The sequence below is a fragment of the Adiantum capillus-veneris genome, chromosome 16 (genome assembly GCF_014529385.1).
Source record: "Adiantum capillus-veneris isolate H3 chromosome 16, ASM1452938v2, whole genome shotgun sequence".
In the NCBI taxonomy this organism is placed as follows: Eukaryota; Viridiplantae; Streptophyta; class Polypodiopsida; order Polypodiales; family Pteridaceae; genus Adiantum; species Adiantum capillus-veneris.
This window is the reverse complement of record NC_140946.1, coordinates 62,120,361-62,147,051: the sequence shown is the minus strand read 5'-3', so window position 1 is coordinate 62,147,051 and position 26,691 is coordinate 62,120,361. Positions and strand designations below refer to the sequence as shown.

The 26,691-nt window shown below is 41.8% G+C and overlaps 1 protein-coding gene across 1 annotated transcript; it reads left to right on the top strand.

Annotated features, from left to right (window-relative positions):
• The first annotated feature begins 21,526 nt into the window (after positions 1-21,526).
• Positions 21,527-26,454, top strand: LOC147439157 (uncharacterized). Its single transcript, XM_086484255.1, has one exon. It carries the CDS (start codon positions 23,459-23,461, stop codon positions 24,449-24,451), a length of 993 nt encoding a protein of 330 aa, XP_086340381.1. The 5' UTR covers positions 21,527-23,458; the 3' UTR covers positions 24,452-26,454.
• Positions 26,455-26,691: the final 237 nt, after the last annotated feature.

The following is a 26,691-nucleotide window of genomic DNA, read 5'->3' as shown; positions in this document are numbered from 1 at the left end:
ATTTTTCACCATCAAATTGGGATGGAAAGTTACAATTGTTTGCAGGGGAAATGCATCCCTTGTAAGGAGAGTCATCAGTAAGCAATGTTCTTCATGGGTCACATTCATACCCCATGGAAATTTTAGCTAGAAGCTTGAACATTGCCTCAATGGTTGGATTGTCAGGTCTAAATAGTTTATTGCTTTGACAAGTGTAGCAACCTTCTTGATTCCAAATTGCAAAGAAAGGCAATGTACCTTTTGCTAAGCTCTCTAGTGCTTTAAGAATTTGAAGCACATTGTTCCTAGTAGCCGTCGACCAAATTGCAACATTAAACCTTTGTAATATAGTCTTCAAGAATTGGATGCAACCTGGCCTAAGTATAATATATCTTTTTGGATCTAGTTGCACTGACTGGTGGTGTGAGGACAGTTGAACACAACGTTTCAATATCATACCATTTAAGTCCAAAATAATTGTGAGTATGGACTTCTCAACATCTACACTAGATGAAGTAGCAACAAATGGGAATGGCTCTTGAGCAGACGTTTTAGTCTCTTTTGAAGTAGGTTGTATTGTTGGAGTAGGCATTTCTTTATTCTCACTATTGCAAGCTTGCTCAAGGTGCACATGACCAGACTTTGGTATAGATGTATCATCCACCTTGGGCATGTCAAAAATAATAGAATCAAGGGGTTCAACAATTGCGGACTTAACCACAGGGGCTTTATCTATCCCAATTTGCAAATTTAAAAAACACAAATAACATTGGTTTCTCAAAAATCACTAGAATTTAAATCACCAATTGTAAACATGTGGAAGTCGAACTTAGGAGTTTATTCAAGGTAAAATCAATATTATAACCTTGCAACTATTGGTACACAAGGCAAAACTAGTCTAGACTACAATCTTTTGTGACAAACTTGTACACCCTATACTTTAATAAAAATTAGTACTTAAGTGAATACTGAAGGCTACATAAAGTTAACAACAACCATGATTTACTTGATTGAGATTTGATTCATTAAAAATCATATTAACACATGTAATTAAGACTTCTATCCATATAAATACTTGAAAACATCAAATAAAGTCATAGTCAACAAACTATGTGTCTCCTCATTCAAGTCGACCAAAAGTCTCAACACATGCATAGCCATAACCTCTTGATTTAATGTCTAAAGATAAGCCTTTATCCAAAGGTATTAATTTTGGATGAAATATATAGCTACATTTTGGACACTCGTACAATGAGAGGTATTTTTGTAATCCAACACGTTTCTCTTTTCTAGAAATTTACAAATCCATGCCTAGTTAATCTCTCTCTTGTTCTATATTCAGTTCTTCTCTCAATAGAGACCTTAATAGAAGCAAGATCTACCACTTGTCCAAGCCAGTGCAAGGAAATGGCTATTGTTTTAAGTCTACCACAATTAGACTCCACAGAAGGTTCACCACCACACTGGTTTGAATTAGCCTCCATGGAAGGTCCACACTTGTCCAATCTATATGGGGTTGTTTGAAGGTCTAACACACTTCTTGAGATTGGGATCTATGTATGGTTCACCTACCCATGCTAGCCTTGAAAGTATAAAATAAAGGGGATAGTACGAGGTCTACAACTCATCAATTCAAGATCTTAAGTCTAGGTTGGTGTTTTTTAAAAATCTAAGGGTTCATCAACTCAAAAATTATAAGGTTGTTCTCTACATTTAACCTTTAATTCTTGAAGATGAAAAAGATGGACTCAAAAAGTACTACATAAAACAAAATCTAACATTAAGAGTATCAGATCAACAAGAATAGATGTTAACATATACAAGAAGTTCAAAACATACGTCCTTCCATTCCCAAGTAGACCTCCATTGACAAAGGAGGTTGGTCTTCTTGTCCTTCTTCTTCTTGCGGAGAAATCTCTTCTCTAATGGGCACATCATCAGCTAGTTGCAAAGTAGGTTGTTGATCTTGAAGGCCAATCCACTTTTCTATCTCAGCATGGGCCTTAGCAAATTCCAGAAGCCTGGTTGCTGAGGTTCCTTGATCTTGCACGCTCTCAACTAAACAGATGACATCTTTTTTTTTTGTAATCCTTCTTGTGCAACCAGAGAGCCATAACTAAAGAGATCTACAAGCTTGGAATCTTCAAAACAATATGTATGAATGTAGTGCTTGACTAAAACTGTTTTTTGGCTTCCAAATATTGCAAATCTGACATGCCTTCATTTTCTACTTGAAGCAAATAACAATCAATTGGTATAAGATGTTGTTCTGATCTCCTTCTCACATCTTCAAATGCATTACCTTGTCCCATGAAGGCAATAACCACAAGGAACTGAATTGCTCCTTTGCAAGGTGCTAATGGAAAGTGATGCAAGGCACCACAACAATGGTATCTCACATTATCTCCCATACTCTGGAATGCACATTGCAATTTTATGAGTTTAGAGAAATCTATAAATGCAAGAAACAAAAATCCAGGATCAATTGAGCCTCCAAAAATAGCCAACATCCCATCCAAAGCATTGCTAAATATCTCCTCACTCCACTGCAAGTTGTCCCCGTAGTGTTTTGTCAAGTCTAAAATGCATAAGCCAATAGGAATTTGATTGTTGAAGTGGTGCTTCAAGTAGATATTTCCTTCCATCTGTAGGTTGACCACATAGATGGACCATGGCAAATCAAGAGACTCAATTTTCTCCTTATGAAGGTGAATTGCCCATTGCATGTATTTTATAGCTTCATTCAGAAAATCCATTTTCTTTGTTCCAAGCTTCAAGCTATTTTTGAGCCATGGCTCGCATAGCATTAGAATGGTTTTATAAGATGCATCATTGATTTTGTACATGCTGACTATTTTGTCCCAATATTTACATGGTGATGACTTATTTAAAGCATTGAAGCCTCGAGAAGTGCGTCTTGAATGATTTTGTCTTATTTGAGTTGTTTGATTCGATCATACATATCAATCACATCACCATCTTTTGCACTCTTTGACAATAAAATCTTCTCTTCTTTAATTTCTTCTTGAATGATCTTTACCTCTGATTCCTCAAGACCGCAAAGAAAGCTAAATACTATTGTTGGGGGTTTCTTGTTCTCCTCCTCAAGCCTTGTAATAATTTCTACCCAACAATTATAAACTCGATCGGAATATGTAACCATGTGTGCTTGTTTAGCAATCCAACTTGCTCTTGCACTCATTCTTGCCAATTGAAGAAAAGTCTAGAAAGAAATATAACACCAATGAGAAGATTGAACTCAAGTGTTCAATTAAAGACAATAAGAAAGAAGAAGACAGACACTTACATCCCATCCAGCATGAGATATATGTCCCTCTGTAACTCCAGTTGTTGCCCTTGATGGTCGTCCTGAATAGATCCATTGACTTTGCAAATGCTGCAATATATGATTGTAAGGTTGTTTGACATACAATGCTTAGCCTCATCATTTACAATGGCAGATATAGTAGTTGCAACCATTGGAGGAGCATTTACAACAATACAAGCCTTACAAAATTTATACACGTCAATCAATCTTTGAAATATCTCATTGTTTTTTTGTTCATTGTTGTGAAGCAAAACTTTTGCGGCACAAATTGAATGGTGGCCATCAAGAATCCAATAATGATAATCTTGTAGTTTGCCTCTTGTACCTCTTTTGCTGCCAAAGGTGTACCCTGCTGGGACCCTACTTTACCTTTGCATTTTGAATAGGCATTAAATATGCACACTCTACAGGGTTAGTTATACTCTGGGAAAATCCAAATAGCATGCTTTCAGCATGTTTTCCATCAATAGTACGTACATTATAGTGATTAGGATCCAGCCAACAATTTTGAATAGGGATATCAAACTCCTTATATTGGAAAGGGAAATATCTTATATACTTATTCATTCCACCTGTATCTTTTTCATTTCCTTTCATGGCCTCTACCTCTAGAGCTTCTGGATCCACGATTCTCATCTTGGATGTTGAATCTTGTGTTGAGGATGCCAGAGATGCATTTTCTACATCCAAAATAAAACTAGTCTCCTTAGGTGCTACTTTTTGCACTTTGAGTTTCTTGTTTATAGGTGGTCGTGAAGCTTTCACCTTCTTTCCTTGTAGTGTGGCTATGATGGAGCTTTGAAGTTGATCTGCTATAACACCTTGAGTTGACACTTCAATCTTCCATCCTCGAGAAAACATTGTCTCATCTTTATTTTGAGACATGTGTGAAAATGCATATGCTCCTGGAGATAATTGGAATTCTTGATTCATTGGGATTACAATATCAATGCATTCCACCCATGGATGACCATCAACTGTAGAGATAGAGGTTTCCACTACTTGGCCAACATCTTCAAATAGATTGTCATTCTCTTTCTTTGCAATCAATAGATGCACCTTATGAAATTGTGCACCCTCCACACCATGTATATCCAAATACCAATTCCTTTGATCATTGCAAGTATAGCCAATTGAGACAGCCACCCTTGTAAAATTTCTTTTTGGTACCATATCTTCCTAGAAAAAAACAAATTCAGTTGTTGTTACTAAATAATATAGTCCACCACTTGTCCAACCTACTTCCAAGGTGGTTTGTAGGTGCACCACTTGTCCAAGCTAGCTCTACTGAAACAAGCTATCTCTATTGTTTCAAGGTCAATGTGTGAATGGAGTGTAGCTACTATGTCTATTAGCATGAATGGTTTGGGGTTAAGGTCCAACACTTGTCCAACCTACTATCCATTGTGTTATGGAGGCTTTAGCCCAAGGTGGCTTGAAGGTCCACCACCTGTCCAAGCTAGCTCCTTTGAAAGAAGCTATCTCTATTGTTTCAAGGTCAATGTGTGAATGGAGTGTAGCTACTTTTTTCCTACCATGGATGGTTTGGGGTAGAGGTCCACTTGTCCAACCTATTATCTACTGTGTTATTGAGGTTTTAACCCAAGGTTGTTTGAAGGTCCACCACCTGCCCAAGCTAGCTCTATTGAATAGCCCTATCTCTAGTCTAATCATGTGGATGGTTTAGGGTAGAGGTCAACCACTTGTCCAACCTACTAACCATTGGGTTATGGAGGTTTTAGCCCATGGTGATTTGAAGATGCATCACCTGTCCAAGCTAGCTCTATTGAATAGTCCTATCTCTAGTCTAATGATGTGGATGGTTTGGGGTATAGGTCCGACACTTTTTATACCTACTATCCATTGTGTTATTGAGGTTTTAGCCCAAGGTGGTTTGAAGGTCCACCACCTGTCCAAGCTAGATCTATTGAAAGAAGCTATCTCTATTGTTTGAAGGTCAATGTGTGAATGGAGCAGAGCTACTATCTTTACTACCATTGATGTTTTGGGACAGAGGTCCACCACTTGTCCAACTTACTAACCATTGCGTTATGGAGGTTTTAGCCCAAGGTTGTTTGAAGATCCACCACCTATCCAAGCTAGCTCTAGTGAAAGAATCTCTCACTATTGTTTGAAGGTTAAAGTGTGAATGGAGTCTAGCTACTATGTTTACTGTCATGAAGGGTTTGGGATAGAGGTCCATCACTTGTCCAACCTACTAACCATTGTGTTATGGAGGTTTTAGCTCAAGGTGGTTTGAAGGTCCACCATCTGTCCAAGCTAGCTCTATTGGATAGTACTATCTCTACTCTAATAGCATGGATGGTTTGGGGTAGAGGTCTAACACTTGTCCAACCTACTATCCATTGTGTTATTGAGGTTCTAGCCCAAGGTGGTTTGAAGGTCCCCCACCTGTCCAAGCTAGCTCTATTGGAAGAATTTATCTCTATTGTTTGAAGGTCAATGTGTGAATGGAGTGTAGGTATTATGTTTACTACCATGGATGGTTTGGGGTAGATATCCACCACTTGTCCAACCTGCTAACCATTGTGTTATGGAGGTTTTAGCCCAAGGTGGTTTGAAGGTCCACCACCTGTCCAAGCTAGCTCTATTTTGGGATGAGTAGATCCTACATCCACCACTTGGCCATTTAGACTAAGAATTGGGAAGTAGGTGCATCAAAGATCCACCACTTGCCCATTATAACGAAGGCTTGAAATGTGGATCCAATTGTTGATGTCTCTTAGATCCACCACTTGGCCATTCTAACCATGCCTTAAAGCTAGGTGCATTCAACACTTGGCCATCATAACACTTGTAATTTTACACAATGTTTGTGGGATGAGTAGATCCTAGATCCACCACTTGGCCATTTAGACTAATAATTTGGAAGTAGGTCCATCAAAGATCCACCACTTGGCCATCATAACAAAGGCTTGAATTGTGGATCCAATTGTTGATGTCTCCTAGATCCACCACTTGGCCATTCTAACCATGTCTTAAAGTAAGGTGCATTCAACACTTGGCCATCATAACACTTGTAGATTTACACAATGTTTGTGGGCTGAGTAGATCCTAGATCCACCATTTGGCCATTATAACAAAGGTTTGAATTTTGGATCCAATTGTTGGTGTCTCCTAGATCCACCACCTCATTTTAAACAAAGTATGTAGCCAATTCCTGAAGGTGGGTGCATCCAAAGATCCACCACTTGAAAGTATTGACCTCGGTCCAAAAAGCAAAACAATCATGTTAAAAATCATTACCGCCTGTTAGCGGGTCGCCGCGACGGACGTCTAGCTCTTTTGTACTAACCTAATGTCAATATGCAAGGAAGCGACTCGGGATGGGGCACGGAGACTTAATGAGAGTATCAATCTCACCAAAGTGAACTCAGGGGCTACTCGTTCTACAACACAAGCAAATCAACCACTTCCTAGTCAGACAATCAGTATGCATCCAATCTCACCACTCTAGGTCATCATGCCTTTTCGTCATCCAAACAAATCCGGAACGCCATGAAACTTAAGGAGAGGTATCACAACACTTAAGGGTTCAATCCTACCAAGTTTTGTCACCATCTGGGAAGGTACATAAATCACGATCCATCACATAAAATGTGCATAAAACTGAAATAGAAGTACTTGGAAAGGTCTTCCTTAAGCATAGAAACACTTATCCATGGTCAAAACATCAAAAAACAACCATTTTAACCTCTAAATCAATGCATTTAGCTCACAAAAAATGCGTCACGAACCACAACAGAATTGGAAATGATTACACTTGGATTGAAGAGCCAGAGACAAGGAATACAATGTGCTATTCGGAAATGAATTTTGATTACCATTTGAGGAGAAAAGAAGATTACAAGTTGTAGCAGCAAGGAGCCTCCACAGTGCACGTTTCTTATTCTTCAAACTCATGATAAATCTCTCTCAAAACTAAGGGTTTTGACTTTAAAAGTTAAGGGGGCTTTCCCACGACCATCCGGCCTCTTACAAGGGTGTAGACTCAAAGGAGTAAAAAGGGTATTGTCTAATTACATCATGATTACAAATCATCCTAGGCTTAATGGATTTCTTCGAAAGAATAGAGTGTTTACAAGGTTTGGTGTGCATATGCCTGTATATGCCTATATCCACCAAACATTCCCCCTTTCCTATTCATTGCACGTCCTCATGCAAGCTATTTCTGAGCGAGTCTACTGCCTTCTTTTGAGCGTTGCAGTGAGATTTTTGAATTTCTGAGGTCGTGCTTCAATCTCAACTTTGGTGGCCAGCTCTCTGAAGGGATTATTGTTGAGGTTACTTTGGTAGGTGATGTGGTGGGCTGGCAGATCTTTTGTCATTGAGTTGAATATGGAAGAGTCCACTTTGAAGAAGCCTGTCATGAAAGCCTTTTCAAAGGTCTGCATGGAATGAGAAGGCAGAAACATGACTCTTGCATACAATCCCATGATAACATTCCTACTTGGGATTTCAGTCTCCATATTCCAGCAGAGCCCTCTTGTGCCTTCCACAAAAGTCTGCCAGGGGTGTTCTGCTGCCTCTATATCATTGAAAGTTGTAATGCATGTGATGAGCGTTTTGGAAATATTTACCAACATCTAATAGGCAAGATCTGGGATCTCCTTCATCATGTGGATTACCCCTTTTAGAGTTTGATTCATGTAATGCTCGGATTGTGGGTTTGTTATCGAGGGGCCTTGTAATTACTAGGTAGTCTAGCACCGCCAATCTTTTGCTTTGCCAAATGTAAAAATTGTCCCAGGATCGCTTTCTATTGATGTAACAGTAGGTGGGGTCGATCCTTAGATTCTGGGGGGCATTCCTGTAATATGTTTCATCGTTGATCGAACCAATTTTTCTGCCAGAGGGACTGATTGTCTAGGATGGCCTGAATCTGAAGGGCCATAACAGGAACCTCTCTATAGTCCCCTCTACTATTTGGTTCAAGTTCGAGGAGCATCTTTTGCTGCCATAATCTCACTTCTTGCCGTATCAATGGCAGTGCGATCATCTCGTGTCCATGGTTTTTAACTACCTCATGTGGAGTGATCATGAGGAGGGCAGCCGATTCCAGCACTTTCAACTCATATTGCATATATGCCTTGTGTGAAGGTTCCTTTACTTCTGAGATCCAGCGTTGAATTTCATCCCTTGTCGACTTCAAAGTGGAGGTCGTGTGGCTGGATCTGCAGATTCTTGCATGCCTTTTCCAGTGCTGGTAGTGGGTACCTCTGTTTGATGAGCTTCAAATGTTGATTGTCCAAATCCTGTTCCCTGCTCAAACTCCCCTGGGGCCTGCTGATATTTTGGCTGATTTTCTCTTAGAGCTTATAATTCCCCTCTTACCTCAGCCAGTTGCCTTTTTAAATCTTCAATTTCGTCATCCTTGGCCTGTTGTTGTAGGGCCCTATGACCTGCCGTCATGATCTTCCTGGCATATTTCTCTTGTTTCAGGGCTTCAGTTAACTCTTTGATTTCCTGGCTCAAGGAAGTAGATCCTGCAGTCATCGTTGAGGAGGAGGGGGTCTCTTGTATGGCTAGTGTTGGGAGAAGAGGGGGAGATCGACTGCTTAAGCTATTCAACACATGCTCCCAAACATCACCATCAACCTGCCCACCTCTTTTTCCAATTTCCAAGCACACACACACACACACACACACACACACACACACACACAAAGCACATAGATTGACATAGACATGCTTGTAAGAGAGTGTAAGAGATGTGTAAGAGATGGAGACTAGATTAGAGAGTACACAGCAAATAGAACATAGCATAAGAGAGTAGAGAGGAGAATCTGCAAGAGAAAGGCCTAAATCTAGCCCCAAACTCCACGGCACCTCTCTTGTGGAGTTGGTATTTAATATATTATTTTTTGAGTTTAAGGTGCCAAATATTGAGGCCCCTCTTTTTACAACCACTTCACTTTTGTAAATGAGTGAAGCTTATTAGTTCTTGCATGACCCATAAGGGGAGTTCCCACTACAATTATTTACACAGCCATAGTGGCTTATTGAAATGAGATTCTAAAATACTGTGCAAATATAAAATGGCCAAGAGTAATTGCCGATGCCTCTTCATCAACTCCCCGCATTCCACTCTACAAAATCATCATCATCAACTCAATTAGAATATAGATAGCACATAATTAACCATTACACCAGCTATCCCAATTGCAACTAACCACTACAACATGAGGGTGCCCAGTCTCGTAATAGTGGTCTTCTGGGCGTGATGGTGGAATTCTAGGTGGCAGATCATGCATGAAACAATCTTTGAATTGTGAGAGAAATTCATCGTGTGTGGAGTTACGTGAGGTTTCAGTTTTAGAAGAAATTTGATTTACCAATACTAGATATGTTTTCCCCTGTCTTAAAATTGTTCTTCTGGCTTGAGTGTGAGAGAGGAGTGGAAATTTTTCATGTGCTTGTGTTGCTTGGATGGAGAAATTTTTATTATTATGAGTGAGAGACATTGTACGTGTTTTATAATTAATCAACGGGTCAAATTCATGACGAAATGGCATTCCCAAAATCATATCAAGACCATGCAAGGGTGCTACCAAAAATATTCGTGCTTGTGTAAATTCACCAATGCAAACTTCAACAGTGACTTGGGTTTTACAATGAAAATGTTGATTATTAAAAACAGTTTTGACCTTGTGAGGTGATGCGATTTCAGAGAGAGATAGTTGTTGTGCCAAACATGTGGAAATGAAATCATGGCTACTACCATCATCTAACAATGGTGACACTTTCACCCTTAATAGTGCCTTGCACTTTAAACAAAGTATGAGGAGATATAAGAGTACCTAAGGATGGGTTGTCATCGTTATCATAATCAGGATCATATCCCTCACCGTAGTTAGCTTCTACTTCATTGTCGTTGGGAGTAGCATCTTCGATGAGGTTAAGAGTAGCTCTATTGGGGGCGATTGTTGTTGAAGGGTTTTTGACTTAAATTTATGTTGACTCCATTGGAATGGCCATTGGATTGACCATTGCCCTTAGCAGGACCATTTGGGAACTTATTTGCATAGTGACCATACTGAAAGCATTTAAAACAATTCACCTTTTTGTTACCATTAGAATTTGGAGGAGGACGTTGGTTGAAAGAATTTTGGTTGCCTCGTTGCTGCGTTCTGTTGTTGTTGTTGCTTGTATGAGGTTGAGCAGTTGTAGGAGAATTGTCAAATCTGCATCTCTTGAAAAAAGTACAGCTTTGGTGTTTGTTTCTGTCAAAGTGAGTAGAGAAAGGAGGTCTCTTGTTGCGGTTAGTATTAGTAGCAGGTTGATTAGTGTGAGAGGGTTGTCCACCTTTCTTCTTTTCTACACTGAGAGCCAAATTGATAGCCTTGGACAGAGAATCTGGTTTGAACATTTCTACCTCAGCACCAATTTGTAGTGCCAAGCCTGATATGTACTTACGCTTCAATTTCCTGTGACTAACATGTTCAATAGCTTGCAATTGAATTAAACAATTCCAAAAACGATTAGTGTAACCCTATATATCTTCATTTCGACCCTGTCAAATTAAATCCCATTGATGTCGTGCTTTAGCTTTGTACTATGTGGGTAAAAATTGGGTTAAAAACACTTTTTGAATGCATGCCAGGTATGTGGTCTTTTCGTATGCTGTTTGGTGGCGTTCCACCACAATGCAGCGCTGCTAGTGAGATGATTTGATGCACATTTTACCATTTCACGCTCGGGAAAGTCTTCATCATGAAAATAGTCATCTAGTTGACTAACCCATGCTAGAACCGCATCTTTAGTGCCATCAAAATCCTTGAAAGTGAAGGCTTTTCTGCTAATTTTGTTTTTCTTGGGTGCCGGTGCAGATTCAGTACGTGCAGAATGCAATAATTTATCTTCAAGTTCTTGCCTTCGCATGCGTTCATATGTGAGGGACTATTGCAGATTTTGAAGTTGTTCCACAATCGTGGGTGCCTGAGGAAGGTGTGCCATGATTGCGTGCTTTTTATATTTTTCTCTCTCTTTTTTTTAATAAATTTTAATTATAATTCTTAAAAAGGGCTATTTACTGATATTTATAGGTACAATATGCAGAATAAAAGAGTAAAACAAATAACAAAAATGTAACATACTTAGCTGAAAAATTGCAGTGGCGTCCAGTCCGGAATGGCGATGCGCTAGGAAATTGACGAAAAAGGAAGTGGTCCGATGGTGCGTCTGCGAGTCAAGTCAAATTGCATGGAGTTTGATCTCCCTTATCCTCCCCAAAGAAACCAAAAATATTAGTTGTAGAGCAGGAGTCCACGGATTATTCAAATGAGTGATAAATTTTTTGATTAATTGGACGATGTTCGGATTCTCAAAAATAAATTGGCAGCTCCATTGAGGAAGTAAGTTGGAAGAGCCAACAAGTTTTGTTGCAAAAATATTTGGCAAATGTTGGAATCTCCTGTGTGAATGTCGACTGGTGACTTGCAAGGAACGGAAAACTGAGCTTCTTGTAAAAACAATAGCTCCTTGTGGCCGAATGGGGGGGGGGGGGGGGGGGGGGGGATCGAGTTGGGAGACCGGTCAAGTGGAGGCAGGAGGTGTAGCTCACTTGGTAGAGAACTTGATCAGAAGGGGGTGAATCGAGTTTAAGCAAGGATTTTTTTTTAAGTTGCAATTGGGCAGCCGGCCAATGTCTTTTTACTTGAGCCTCACCTTTTTACAAAAGGTGTGTTGGCATGCAATAACGCTGTCGACAAGGTGACAGGCAGAGAGAGAATGACGTGACAAGATGAAGATGGAGGCGTAGCAGAAGAATGTTATCCTCAGCAGTCCAGGACAACTTGCTTGATGACTGCCATACTGAATTTGATGCAGCTCATCCACGAGAACGTGTCGGATACAAAGGTCAGTTTCTATGAAAACTGGTCGACAAGCCGAGATCAAATATCGCCAACAATTAATAAATCCCAATTCCCTCTAATGGATGAGGGTTTTGAGAGTTTTGTTGGGTAAATCCTTGAGGCCCTTCGAAGTCGAGTTTCAAGCTTGTCCATACATGCAAATGTAGTGGAATTGCTTCCTTTCAATTCGAACTGAGAACTTTTCTCTCTTCCTAAACCAAGGCCGACATTCCCCAGCTTCTTCAAATTCAGTTTCCTCTTTTTGTTTTTTCCCCTCTCTATCTATGCCCAAATCAACTCTTCAAAATTCTCCTTCAAAGAACTATGATGCCGAATTTCTTATGCACGCTTCGTCAATATCTTCAAAATCTCTTGCTTCTTTGATTCTTGCTCTTTTGCCTTCGCTCTAATACCACTGTTGGGAGAAGAGTGGGAGATCGACTGCTTAAGATATTCAACACATGCTCCCAAACATCAGCATCGACCTCTCCACATCTTTTCCCAATTTACAAGCACACACACACACACCTAGACTATCACACACACACACAAAGAGAACATAGAATTGACATAGACATGCTTGTAAGAGAGTGTAAGAGATGGAGACTAGATTAGAGAGTACACAGCAAATAGAACATAGCATAAGAGAGTAGAGAGAAGAATCTGCAAGAGAAAGGCCTAAATCTAGCCCCAAACTCCACGGCACCTCTCTTGTGGAGTTGGTATTTAATATATTATTTTTGAGTTTAAGGTGCCAAAAATTGAGGCCCCTCTTTTTACAACCACTTCACTTTTGTAAATGAGTGAAGCTCATTAGTTTTTGCATGACCCATAAGGGGAGTTCCCACTACAATTATTTACAGAGCCATAGTGGCTTATTGAAATGAGATTCTAAAATACTGTGCAAATATAAAATGGCCAAGAGTAATTGCCGACGCCTCTTCATCAACTCCCCGCATTCCACTCTAGTACAAAATCATCATCATCAACTCAATTAAAAAATAAATAGACAGCACATAATTAACCATTATGCCAGCTATCCCAATTGTAGCTAACCACTACAACAGGAGGGTGCCCACTCTCGTAACAGCCAGGAGCTGAGTTAGAGATCTACTAACCACCACATACGAGCCTTGTAGCTTCTCATTTTGTTCTTTTTTCACTGGTTAGCTCCTCCTCGAGGCGTTGCTGCTCGATCTGTAATGCAGAATTTGACTCGTTGAATTGTTGCACTTCCTTGTAATAATATGTTGCATTCTCCTGTTCTCTCTACAACTCCGATTGTGCCTGGAGTTGTGCCTTCTTTAGCGCTTTGATTTGTTTCTTTAACTACAAGGATTCTGTTGCCGTTCTAGATGCTTCCTTTTTGTTGTCTTCTAACTCCAGCTCTCTTAGGTTGTAAAGAGCCCTTTGACATTGAAACTGCACCTTGATCTACTCTAAGTGAGCATCAATGTCAAAGGATTTGATTAACTCCGCTCCTTCCTCCATGGTCTCTTGTGAGCATGGCGATCTTGGCCTGTGCTGGTCTTTTTGACCCTGATCCGATTGCTCAGCCACTTCAGCTTGCTTTTCTCTTTGTTTTGAATCTTTTATATCATCAAAGGTTGTGGCAGGCTTTGTTTGTGTAGACTCCATTTCTTGATCCGTTTGCTCTCCCTCTGCTCCTTGCTCGGACAGTCCTGCACTTTCCCCTTTCTCTTTTTTTGAAGTCTCTATAAGTGGCTCAGCATCCTTGGGAGAACCAAGGTCTTGACTTTGTTGGTCCTGTGTGTCATGATGTTCCTCTTCTTGCGTGTGACTTTCCTCCTTTTTGTGTTGACTAGATTCGTCAGATGATTCAAGATCATTGACGCGTGGTTTCTTTGATTCTTCTCTTTGACTTTGCTCCATCTTTCTCTTGAGCTCATTGTGAATGCGCTGCCGCATGGTGCCGCTAATTTCCTTTTTTTTGCAGCTTCCTCCCTCTTCTGTTGCTTGATTCTTTCCAAAGCCCCTGTTTGCCTACGTAGCTCGGCTTCATCCTCTTCCTTTTCATCATCCGCTTCTGTTCCTTGGGTTTGATGTTGATCTTGCTTTTGTTGGCGGAGCTTTTCCCTCAATGCTTGAGCTTCTTCCATTGTCCTCCTAGCATGAGTAATGGGGATAGCCTCTGCCAAGTGCGCAGCCTTTTTCTTCAACCTAGTATATCCTAGTGTGTATGGGTTGTCCTGCTCCTCCTCCGAGGACTAGTACTCCGAAGGAGTGTCTCTCGGGTGGGACCCCTCTTCCTGGCTACTCTGAGCATCTGACTCGTTCTTCTTGCTATCAAAATCCTTTAGCGGTGCACTTTTCCTTATCTATTTGACTTCTGGTTTCGGCCATGTAGAGGGTCTTGCCACTTGTCTTACAGCTCTTTTGGATCTGTGGATCGGATCGATCTGCGCTTCGACAGGTGGTAGATCCTTGACAATTCCCAGTGCTTGATAGGCTATACGTGTGAGCATTGGTCCCCGTTCATGCAAGATTTACTTTGTTGACTCCCCTTCAAGTTTGCTTCCACAATAGTGTCAAGAAGATAGTTTCCAAAGTCGCAACTGACCACCCTGCCTTCAGCTAAGCCCATCGCCATTACCACTGCCATATGCAACAAAGGTTCGGTATATCTAGGCACCTTCTGCACCTTGAAATGTTGCGAGATAAGACGCAATGGTAGTTCTTCTGAGTAGATCAAGTCTTGATACGTCAACTTGTGGCCTCGTTGCTTCAAAAAGGCTTTGTCATTGTCTATTGCCTTTGTATTCTGCAATAGATTGTGCATCCCTTGCGGCGGCAGGTGGGAGGCTTCATTGATAATTTCCGATGTGATCTTTACCTTGACGACTGCCCCATCCTTGTCTAATTAGAGTTGCTTCCCCATTGTACTAAATAGAACTTATTAGCTTGTGAGCTCGTCTGAACTCCGTTCCCCAAGGAGGCACTCGTAAGAAATTGTCTAGCTGTAGGCACCTGCCCCCTGCTTGCACTTCTGGTTTTTGGTGCAAAGTCCACATTTCCTGCGAAAAGATTGTGGCCTTTACAATTTCTTTGTCTACTGCTTGAAACCTTCCAATGAAGATGTTCACCAGAATTGCTTCAAGTACCTGTTCGATGGGGTGAGCTTTCTCATTTGATGAGATATCGATTATCTCGTAAGGTGCCGCATTCCACTCCCTTTGTGTTTTCCTTCAAGGCATCCTGTTGCCAAATTTAGCAAGTGAAAATAGCTTTTAGCCATTTATCAAAATTTTCAAAAAGTGTAAACTTGACCATAGAATGAAAAAATGAGCATAACTTTGTCAAAACTACTCCAAATTTGACCAAATTTTGCCAGTGCATCTAGGATTACTATAGGCACAAGACTGTGATGTGACATATGAAATTTGGCAAAACAGAACATGGATCGCGATCCATGTTGGGAAGCATTTGAAAATTCTAACTTTGGGAAGTTGTTCCTGGGCATATGGAGATGCTACTGAGCAATTTTCTCTGGATTTAGGGCTGAAGGTACATGGATCGCGATCCATGTTGGGAAACATTTTGGAAATCTGATGATACCATCTGGTAGGGTTCACCTAGATTATGCCTTGGTCCAAAAAAATTGGAATTTGGATCATTGGTTTGACACTTGGGCTAAATTTTGGAAACCATTTGCAGATTTAGAGATTTCTGGTTTTTTGAAGTGGATTTTGGGATTCCAATGGTTGGAAACTCCATGGCTTGGCTTTCTTGGACATACTGAATCAGATGGCATGGTTTTTGCTTATATTGGGCAAAAAGGTACATGGATTGCGATCCATGTTGGACAGAATTGTGATACAGTTCTTGTGCACATTGGTTCCCATAGGTTTTCCTAGTACACTGGTGAAATATTTTCAACTTTGGACATGTTTTTCCTTAGTTTGCCCCATTTTTCAGTTTATGGCCATGTTTTTTCCATTTTGACCATATCTGTTTCTGGCAACCACTTTTTGGACTCATGTTTTGCCTGTGATCTATCATTGTTTTGATTTCTGATGATCTAGGTCTGTGGTTCATAGCTTTGCCTAGTTCCTTGGCAAATTCCACCAGACATTGAATTCTTTTGAGAAGATAAACTGAACCCTGCAATTTTCACCATTTTGCAAGTAATTTTTGCTTAGTTTTGATCCTACCACCATCCTTAGGTTACAATTGCTTGTCAATAGGCTCCGAGGAGAGTGTGAAATCTCCCAATTGACCTTAGCAGTAATTTGAAAATTTGTTAGGACTTTCTCTCTAGCCATTCTTTATAGGTCTTGCTGGCATCCCAGCACCTGTCCTCTCCTAAGTTTTTTTTCTTGGGATTTCACCCTTTTTCTTGTGAAAATGACCAAAAGACCATTTGCAGACTGAAAGTAGCAATCTAGGAGGGTTTGATGATCCTTAGAGCACTTTTTGTGATCATTTTGCAACACTTGTACCATTTGTACATTGTCCAGCTAGTGAGCCACTTTTATCCTGATTTTGGCAAAAAGGGACATGGATCGCGATCCATGTTGGGAAGCATTTTGAAAAGCCAGTCATAGGAGTGTGTCCCTGACCCTCTATTGTTGCTCCTATAGAAATTTCCATGTTTTTAGGGTTTGGGGAACATGGATCGCCGCGATCCATGTTCCACCACTTTTTCTGTTGTTTTTGCCTTGGCTGATTCTGTCAATTAGTTGGGGTCTACTGATGAAATATTTCTAGTTTTTTATGGGTTTTGGACTTCCCCATTGGCCCTGTTAGTTTGCCAATTTTGTGACCTTGTACTGCTTTGATCTGTTGTTTTGGCACTGTTGATGCAGTATGGGACACACACACATGCTCTTGCAAGGTTAATGATCATACCTGTCAAATGTGATGTAGTAAGATCCATCGAGGTGGTCGCAGTGGGCAGAAGCAACTCCGGAAACTATATGCTCCTGTGGCTCTCTCTCTCTCTCTCTCTCTCTCTCTCTCTCTCTCTCTCTCTCTCTCTCTCTCTCTCTCTCTTTGAATCCTAATGAGCTTATGTTGCCCCATTTGACTATATGTTCCCAATCTACCCGGAATGCCCATTTATACTTACCTTCAATGATCATAACTTGTTGTTCATATCACCTGCGGTTCAAACCGTTCGTCATTCTAACACTTGGTTTACAAATGGCGTTCAATCTGCAGTTTTGATCCTTCAAAAGTTGGCTCAAAATTCATCTTGTGTCGAATCTTTCTATATTTGCCATGTTCGAAGTCCTTGCTTTGAAGTTTCGGTGTTTGCTTTCAAAAGTCAATTCTGACTTTCTTGTCTCGATCTATCAATTTTTTGTTGATTATCTGTCGTTTTTTGCTTTTTTTTTTAAAGAAAATTATTTACAATGATTATTAGTCGGCCAAAAATTATAGTGTAGCCTCTCTTATATACATACTATTATTCTGGTATTAGATGCTGACGGTATGGCTCATGATTATGCCAATTAAGAGTCTGTCAGGCTCTTAAAAATTTGTTATATGTTTTTTAAAGAAAAAGAAAAGAAAGGAAACGAAAATAAGTAAGATGATAATAATAGTATATACAAATGATAATCCTGCTGCATTTCCCCCCTTCCTAGAGTGAGTCGTCCCCGACCAACATGTGTCAAAGTGCTTGGGAATAAAGCGCATGTCTATGCATAGCTGTATAGTGTGGCTCTATGATGCTGATGGAGGATATTCATGGGGAAACAAAATGTTGTGCAAGAGATAGGTGATGAACAATATGTTCAGTGGTTGTTGGTGGCGAGGTTCCCTGGAAGTTGTGTGGTTTGAACAATAGTAATTGGAGAAGATGTGCTCTCGTTTGACTATGACTGGCAAAAGCTTTGATGCTGACAGTTGGGTTGCTTTTTGGCATTGTTTGGGTTGCCATCGAAATTGCTTAGGTTTGCATTCGCTAGAAGATGCATCGTGAAGGCGAGGTTGTTTTGGTTGCCATACCCATTTGACTGTGTTTGGATATCGAAGACAGTGGTTCATTAGGTCAGGCTGTGTGCCAACAACGGTGAGCAATTTGTCGTGGTTGAATTTTTGTGTAGGCAATGTAGGCTCACTTGTATTGGTTTGTCGTTTAGGTATCCACAATTGCCTAGGTTTGGTTTCCATGATTGATTTCTTAACCCATATTTTCTTGACCATGGTGGTGGAGTATCGCTGAGCTGGTGCATGTGGCGAGGATAGAGGTTCCCATACATGGTCCATTTGTACAAATTGCATGGCGAAAGATTTGCCCTCGTGTGCAAGGAGTAAAGTGTTGTCCTGCAAGTTTTGTGTGGCTTGATAAGCGTGCATCCACAGCACTCCTAGAATGAATGCTTTGTTAAGATGTTGATCTTCAACCACATGAAATTGATGAAGATAAACTATTCCATCAATGGTGATTCGTAAATTTATGTGGCCAAGACTGTCCATAGTGCCTTTGTTTGCTACTTTAAACCCCATAGTGTCGGGCATTAGAGGTTCCCGTGTGATTTTTTTGAAAGTGGAGTAGTTAACCACTTTAGCTCTAGCCCCTGTGTCCACTAAGGCTCGTTCGATGGTGCCGTCGACAAGTTGTAAATGAATACGTAGATCCATTCCTCCTAACCATGTAGCTTCCATTTGTATGGATGCTATTGGAGCATTCTCAATAGCCACTTCCTGTTGTGCTTTTCCCTATAAGTTTGCTTGTTCTTTGCTTTTTAATATTCTGAGTTTGGCTTCCTATTGTGCTTGTTCCCGAATGTCATGTGCTTGACATCTGCGTTGAGCTGCTGCATGGAGTGTTGCGAGTTCGTCTAGTGTTAGCGGAAGAAGATATTTCTTTAATCTGCATCCACTCATCCAATTAGGCATCTCCTCTTCTGCTAATGTTGCAAGTTTGATGGCGCCACTTTGCGATATATCATGTATTACAAAAGGCCCCATTCTTCGCTTTTTGAGTTTTTTGGAGTGTTGTTTGAGGGTATACATGAGAACGTAATCCCCCTTTTGGAACTCCTTTCCAATCACGTGTTGATCATGAAAAGCTTTCATTTGTTTTTTCTGAGCATATATCCCAGCTATCACTCTAAGTCTGGTTTCATCTAATTATTCTAGGGTGTCTAGTCTCTCCGATAGCTCATGGCCCGTCCATCCGAACTGTGTTGCCACTCTTAGGGATTTGATTAGAAATTCCAATGGTAGGATCACATTAATCCCAAATACCAAGTTAAAGGGAGTCATTCCAATGAAAGTTTTAAAAGCTACTTGGTAAGCCCATAAGGCTGTGTGTAGCTTTTGATCCCAATCATTCCTTGAGTCGAAGACTATCTTGGTGAGCACGGTGCATAATTTTGTTAGTACTCTCTACCTACGCATTATCTTGTGGGTGATAGGGTGCCGATTTGTGATGGACCACCATGAATTCGTCAAGGAGGCTTTCAATTAATGACGTCATTAAAAAAGTGTGTTCCTCTATTGCTCACTATTTTGATTGGTAGTCCATATCTCGTAAAGACATTTTCAAAAAGGAATTGAGTTGTAGTTCTTGCATCATTTTTTTGGGTTGCTTTTGCTTCCGCCCATTTCATCATGTAGTTTGTTGCTACAATGATATATTGTGCGTGAGTCCTGTATCCTGGAGGTATGATGGGGCCAATGAAGTCAATGCCCCATTTGGCAAAAGCACATACACCCATCATTGGCCTCAGTGGCATTTCATCTCTCCTTTGGGGTGGTTTTGTGCGTTGACATTCATCACATCATTTGACATATGTCTCTGCATCCTCAAACAGGGTTGGCCACCATATGCCAGAGTGTAGCACGAGCCTTGCCGTTTTATCAGCAGAGAAGTTTCTCCCTGAGTGTGCTTGATCTAGGATAACGGAATTTTCTGTAGCACACAACCATAGTTGTTTGTCCTTTCCCCACCTATACAGTTGGTTGGCAATGAGCAGATAGTGTTTGACAGTTCTCTTTCTTGCTTTGTCCCATTCCAATGGGAAGGTTTGGTTTTTTAAGTACTCAACTATGTGGGCACTCCATTTAGGTGTTTATACTACACGAAACATGGTGGCATGTTCCGCTGGGGGTTGCATTACACAATGATCGCAGGAATTTACATATGTATGGACATTGTTCCATGTTTGGCCAGTAGACACCCAGTCTCTGTAGTCGTTGGCCTGTCTGTGTTTCACCATTGTGAAATCCCGTATTTTGTATATGAGCTTGTTTGAGGTAGTAGGTGGTATCTTCCGGCTGTACAAATAATCTAAGTATCCCATCCTTACCGTGTTTGTACAATCGTGTTGCTAAAAGCTGGAGATTTCGTGTTTGATGGATAATTGATGGTTGTCTTTCTATCTGCAATGAGCCAATTGTGAGTAGAGGAATGACCTCTTCGCTCTATCTCGGCAGCATTTCAATGTTAAACAAATATGAATTGGGAAGGTCATCATCGACACCCTCAGGAGCTTCCCCATGAAATAGTCGTGAAAGATGATCTGCTCTTTGGTGTGTGGTCCCCTTTTTTACTACCACCGTGAATTCAAACTCAAGCAGCAGTATAAACCAGCGAACAATTCTTCCAGTGTTGCAAGGTTTGTTTACTAGATATAGTAAACAAGTGCTTGATGATCCACGAAGAAGACAAACTTGTTTGGTAGAAGGTAGTGTCTAAATTTTGATAGCATAGATCATTCCCAAACCCTCTCTTTCCGTGGTGGTATAATTTCTCTCTATGTTGTTTAGTTGCCGATGGTGCACCCAACTGCTGTTGATCCAGGAAGAAACCAGTAGTAGGTGTGTTGAAGTCGGTAGGATGATGGTGGTAAGCTTGAGCATGTACTGGATGCAGGGTGGAGGAGGCTGACTTGGGATATGTATGCCAAATTAGGTATTTTGTGGGTCAAATTGTGGATTTTGAGCTCTATTAGTCAAGAAGCTTAAAGGTGGCGCAATTGTGGTATGTATACCAAATGGGTGGTGGTCAAGATCAGTGCTTAAAAGTTTTCTATGTGCTTGAGTGACGGTGCTCTGTCATTCATTAGTTGGATGTCGCATTGAGCTCAAAGCCAAAAAATGATCGCGATAGTCGTGTTTGGGATCTTCGAACCAAAACTTGAATACCTAGAGTCTTGATGCTTGCCAACAAGAAATGTAGTGGTTTTCCTACAGTATGCCATGCAAAAGTAGCCATGGAGTGCGTGTGATGCGAGGCCAAGATCAAATCTTTTTAAAAATAGCAAGCTGAAGTTGAAGACTAAAAAAATAAAAACAATGTTTTTTTTGTGGCGGCGCTACGACCTGCAGCAAGGAAAGCAGTAAGGGAAAGGAGAGGAAGGGCCGGGCATGCAAGACCGAGGAGTGCATGAGAGGACGCTGCAGTGGGCCGAGGGTGGCACCACAGAGGAAGGCCAGAGCAAGGAAGTGTGGCGGGGTGCCATATCCAGTAGCAGGTAGGTTGGAGCGGATAACAGGGCCAGCTGCATAGGGGAGCCCGCCAGATGGTTGCAGAGGGCTGATAGGAGGGAAGGGGCTGTAGATACTGAGTACGAAAGAGAAGCACAATTGCCATAGCTTTGGGTGTCACCAACGCAAGCAAAGGAGGATGGAGTTTGGTAGAGCAAGGGGATGAACCCTTAAGCAGAAAGGGCAAGAGCTTGTCGGGCTTGGTAGCACATGGGCCACGAGCTGCACAGAAAGGAGGGGCCAGCACTGCAAAGGAGGGGGCTCGCCAATTGCAAGGGCGGCTCCTGCAAGATCGTGGAGGACTGAAAATGGAACTTAAGGGTTTATTTAAGAGGAGAAGTTGAAAGCGCATGGCGTAAAAAGGCCAGGTGAAGCTGAGCTAGTTGATAGGAGTCGGGCTCTGCATGCAGAAGGCGGCGCCATTACCAGGAAAAAAAACAACGTGCTGGGTATACAGGTCGCCATACCAAAGGGTGGTGCTAAAGCAGAAAAGGGAGCATCCATAGGTTGGTGGCAGCCAGATCTCTTGAAGGCTGTGGTGCCACAAGAAGGGGCAGTTGCAGGTGCCAAAGACAAAGTAAGAGAAGACAGAGATATCAAAGGGCTAGTGTGTAGGGCCAAAATGAGTAGGGAGCCACAACAAGGATTATGCAAAGAGAAGGGCTGCCAGAGGTTACACCAAGCAGAACAAAGACAGCTTGCCAAAATCAATCGCGGACTCACAAAAGATTACACCAAGGCCATTTTTGAAAAATTCCATCATTGTATACTCTCAAAAATAGTCAAAGTGTCGTGAGCCTCTTTATTTCCACTACCTATGAAAATTTCATCTCATCCTTCTCTCTTTCATGCCTATATGTATATGTCGTGTGTGCATGAACTTTGAGTACAAGTATGTGAGTGTTTCCTATGCTCATAGTGGTGTGTGCCAATCTAAAAGCTCGAAGGAAAGTGGGAGCATGCAAGGGACTTGATAGAATTTCATGTATTGTTTGTTATGGAATTGCCTATAAGTGGGTATATAGTGCTCTAGAGGAAGCTATCATGACGTGATTTGCAACTGGTTTGGTGTATTATGGGTTGGTCGGAACCAGGCTTGGACAATAATCTTTGCTAGATTGTGAGTCTAGTTGTGTGTTTATTAGGGGATAGGGGTGCTGTGAGAGCACTGGGCTATAGAGAGGCATTCATTGAGTGTGTTGGTGGTTTTCTCGTTTCCCCCTTTCCATCTTGTGGTGCCCCCACTGAGGATCCACTGATACTGAGGATCCACTGATTGCTTCCTAACAAGGTGTTCGTGAGTCAAGATGAAGCAAGAGTTTGGTCCAGTGTTCAAAGGAGATGAAGATACTGACGAGTGGATTGCCGATTTTGAGCCATTTGTGCTGGCGGTATTGCGGATGCCAGGTGATGAAGCAAAGCTCCAGACTCTACCTTTGGTGCTGCGAGGTAAAGCAAAAGTTTGGTTCGATGGCTTAGAAGATGCACACAAGCAGACTTGGATCGGATTTCACAAGCAATTCTTACAGTGGTATCAAAAGGTGGTGTCAGTCTCGGAAGCAAATGCAAAGAACGTAAGTGAAAATTTTGATGCTTTTGTTGATAAATTTGAAGCTTATTGGGGGGATTTTGTGGCTGCTACCCAAGCAACCAATGCGGGATACTTAAAGCTAGAAAGGTTTCTATCTTGCTTGCATCCCTATGTTCGTGAGAGTGTGAATTATGAAGATCCAAGGACCTCGCGACAGCCAGTGGACCTAGGCCCAAACAGATTGATGAGCATCAAGAGGTAAAAGCTCCTTTTCTTATTGATATGAATGTGATCAAAGCACGTGAAGCTGATGCCAGGATAGAAGAGGTAGAACAAGTGCCAACCAGGTCTCAAAGGATACAGAGGGGTATATTCAAGGTGCCACCTAGCTTGCTTGCTCAAGAGGACAAAGTGATAAAAGACTTCAAAGGAGAAGTGTTGGTTCCAGAACCAGCAACAAGGAAGGTAGCAGTGGTACAAGAATTGGCAAGTTCAAAAGAGGAGTCTGACAGCTCTCATAGCTCTAGCAGTGCTTTGGACACAGATAGCATTTGGGAGACGGAGTCCATGTCTTGTAGGTATGAAAGTTATGATGTTTTTCATGTAGATGAAGTGGACCAAGATGTATACGAGTTGCCTGCCAGTCACCTGAAGGTAAAAGAGGAGCATAGTGCAAGTGTGGAGATGCCTTGTGTGAACAGGCCAGTCGAGCAGCCCTATCTTGTGTCTCGTGATGGTGAGTCCCTATTGGAGGAAGAGGTATGGTTTGATTGTGCACCTGACCTAATTGAAGAGCAAGTTTTTGAGGATGACTTGCAGGAGCTAGAAGCACAAGCAGAGGTATGTCAAGTTGATTTGTCTATGCAGGGGGTGGGGCAACCTTGCCTTGATGGGCATGTCGAGGTGCACTTTGAAGTTTTGGAGTTGGTTTGTGGTCGTGGAGAGCTAGCTCCGGCAGATGACTCTATGGAAGCTGATACAGGTGCAGCCTATGAGATTGAGGCTCCATGCAAAGAGGAAGGTGCCACTAACCTTGCAGGTGATGAGGTATTTGAAGAAAAGGTTAAAGCTTTAGCAGGTCATACTCTTAAGTCTGAAGAGTTGGTTTTGATGCCAATTTTAGAAGATTTGGATACATGTTTGCAAAGGGATCAGGTTTGCTTGGCTATGCAAGAGGTGGAGGCAAATGCAAGGGTTTTGCTACTTTATGTGATGCTATGGATACATGTGTTATTGGAGGTTGCTTTACAGGTATCTTTGTATCAGTGGTGGTGAGGTTTTTTTAAGTGGACTATACCATGGAGGGTTCTGTAGTAGCAAATGGCAGGATAGCTGCTTATGATTCAGGTTTCTCAAGTGATGGAAAGTGTGCTTATAGCGAACACGAAGACTTATGGATGCAGGGTGACAAAGCTCCATGCTTTGAAGAGCAGGAAGGGTGGCGTGTCTATTGGCCTACAAGTGCAAAGAAGGGCTTCAATGTGCATGCTTTACAAGTGGATGGCCACAGCCAATGCCTTACATTTGATCCAACTAGACTATACATCATGCTTAGGGAATCTTTGAGCTTTCCATTTGACCCAGGTAGGTGCTACAGCCATTAAATGTCTCTCTCTATCTATCTACTGCTATTTATCTAGCTCTTGTACATAGTATCTATCAGTTTCTTCTTATAAAATGATATATTACCTAAATAATGATACGATTGAGCATGAATGCTCAACGAGGGGTTGGGCAATGATGGGGCACCCAACTCCTATTGACCTAGGAAGAAGCCAACAGTAGGTGTGTTGAAGTCAGTAGGATGATGGTGGTAAGCTTGAGCATGTACTCGATGCAGGGTGGAGGAGGCTGACTTGGGATATGTATGCCAGATTAGGTATTTTGCGGGTCAAATTGTGGATTATGAGCTCTATTAGTCAAGAAGCTTAAAGGTGGTGCAATTGTGGTATGTATACCAGATGGGTGGTCAAGATCAGTGCTTCTAAGTTTTCTATGTGCTTGAGTGACGGTGCTCTGCCATTCGTCAATTGGATGTCGCATTGAGCTCAAAGCCAAAAACAATCGCGACGGTCGTGTTTGGGATCTTCGAACCAAAACTTGAATATCTAGAGTCTTGATGCTTGCCAACAAGCAATGTAGTGGTTTTCCTATGGTATGTCGTGAAAAAGTAGCCATGGAGTGCGTGTGATGTGAGGCCAAGATCGAATCTTTTTAAAAATAGCAAGCTGAAGTTGAAGACTAAAAAAATAAAAACAATGTTTTTTTTTTGGCTGTGCTACGACCTGCAGCAAGGAAAGCAGTAAGGGAAAGGAGAGGAAGGGCCGCCATCTAGAGGGCATGCAAGACCGGGGAGTGCATGAGATGGCACTGCAGTGGGCCGAGGGTGGCACCACAGAGGAAGGCTAGAGCAAGGAAGAATGGCGGGGTGCCATATCCAGTAGCAGGCAGGTGGGAGCGGATAACGGGGCCGGCTGCATAGAGGAGCCCGCCAGATGGTTGCAGAGGGCTGATAGGAGGGAAGGGGCTGTAGATGCTGAGTACGAAAGAGAAGCACAATTGCCATAGCTTTGTGTGTCACCAACGCAAGCAAAGGAGGATGGAGTTTGGTAGCGCAAGGGGATGAACCCGTAAGCAGAAAGGGCCAGATCTTGTCGGGCTTGGTAGCACATGGGCCACGAGCTGCACAGAAAGGAGGGGCCAACGTTGCAAAGGAGGGGGCTTGCCAATTGCAAGGGCGGCTCCTGCAAGATTGTGGAGGGCTGAAAATGGAACTTAAGGGTTTATTTAAGAGGAGAAGTTGAAAGCACATGGCATGAAAAGGCCAAGTAAAGCTGAGCATGTTGAGAGGAGCTGGGCTCTGCATGCAGAAGACGCCACCATCACCAGGAAAAAAAACAACATGCTGGGTATACAAGGGGGGTCGCCATAGCAAAGGGTGGTGCTAAAGCAGAAAAGGGAGCAGCCATAGGTTGGTGGCGGCTAGATCTCTTGAAGGCTGTGGTGGCACAAGAAGGGGCCGTTGCAAGTGCCAAAGACAAAGTAAGAGGAGACAGAGCTATCAAAGGGCTAGTGTGTAGGGCCAAAATGAGTAGGGAACCACAACAAGGATTATGCAAAGAGGAGGGCCGCCAGAGGTTTGGCGGTAAGCAAAACAAAGAGAGCTTGCCAAAATCAATCGTGGACTCACAGAAGATTACACCAAGGCCATTTTTGAAGAATTCCATCATTGTATACTCTCAAAATTAGTCAAAGTGCCGTGAGCCTCTTTATTTCCACTGCCTATGAAAATTTCATCTCATCCTTCTCTCTTTCATGCCTATATGTATATGTCGTGTATGCATGAACTTTGAGTACAAGTATGTGAGTGTTTCCTATGCTCATAGCGGTGTGTGCCAATCTGAAAGCTCAAAGGAAAGTGGGAGCATCCAAGGGACTTGATAGAGTTTCGTGTATTGTTTGTTATGGAATTGCCTATAAGTGGGTATATAGTGCCCTAGAGGAAGCTATCATGA

Excerpts from the sequence above, each read along its gene's own strand:
- LOC147439157 (XM_086484255.1), top strand. The coding sequence starts at position 23,459 with ATGAATGTGATCAAAGCACGTGAAGCTGATGCCAGGATAGAAGAGGTA.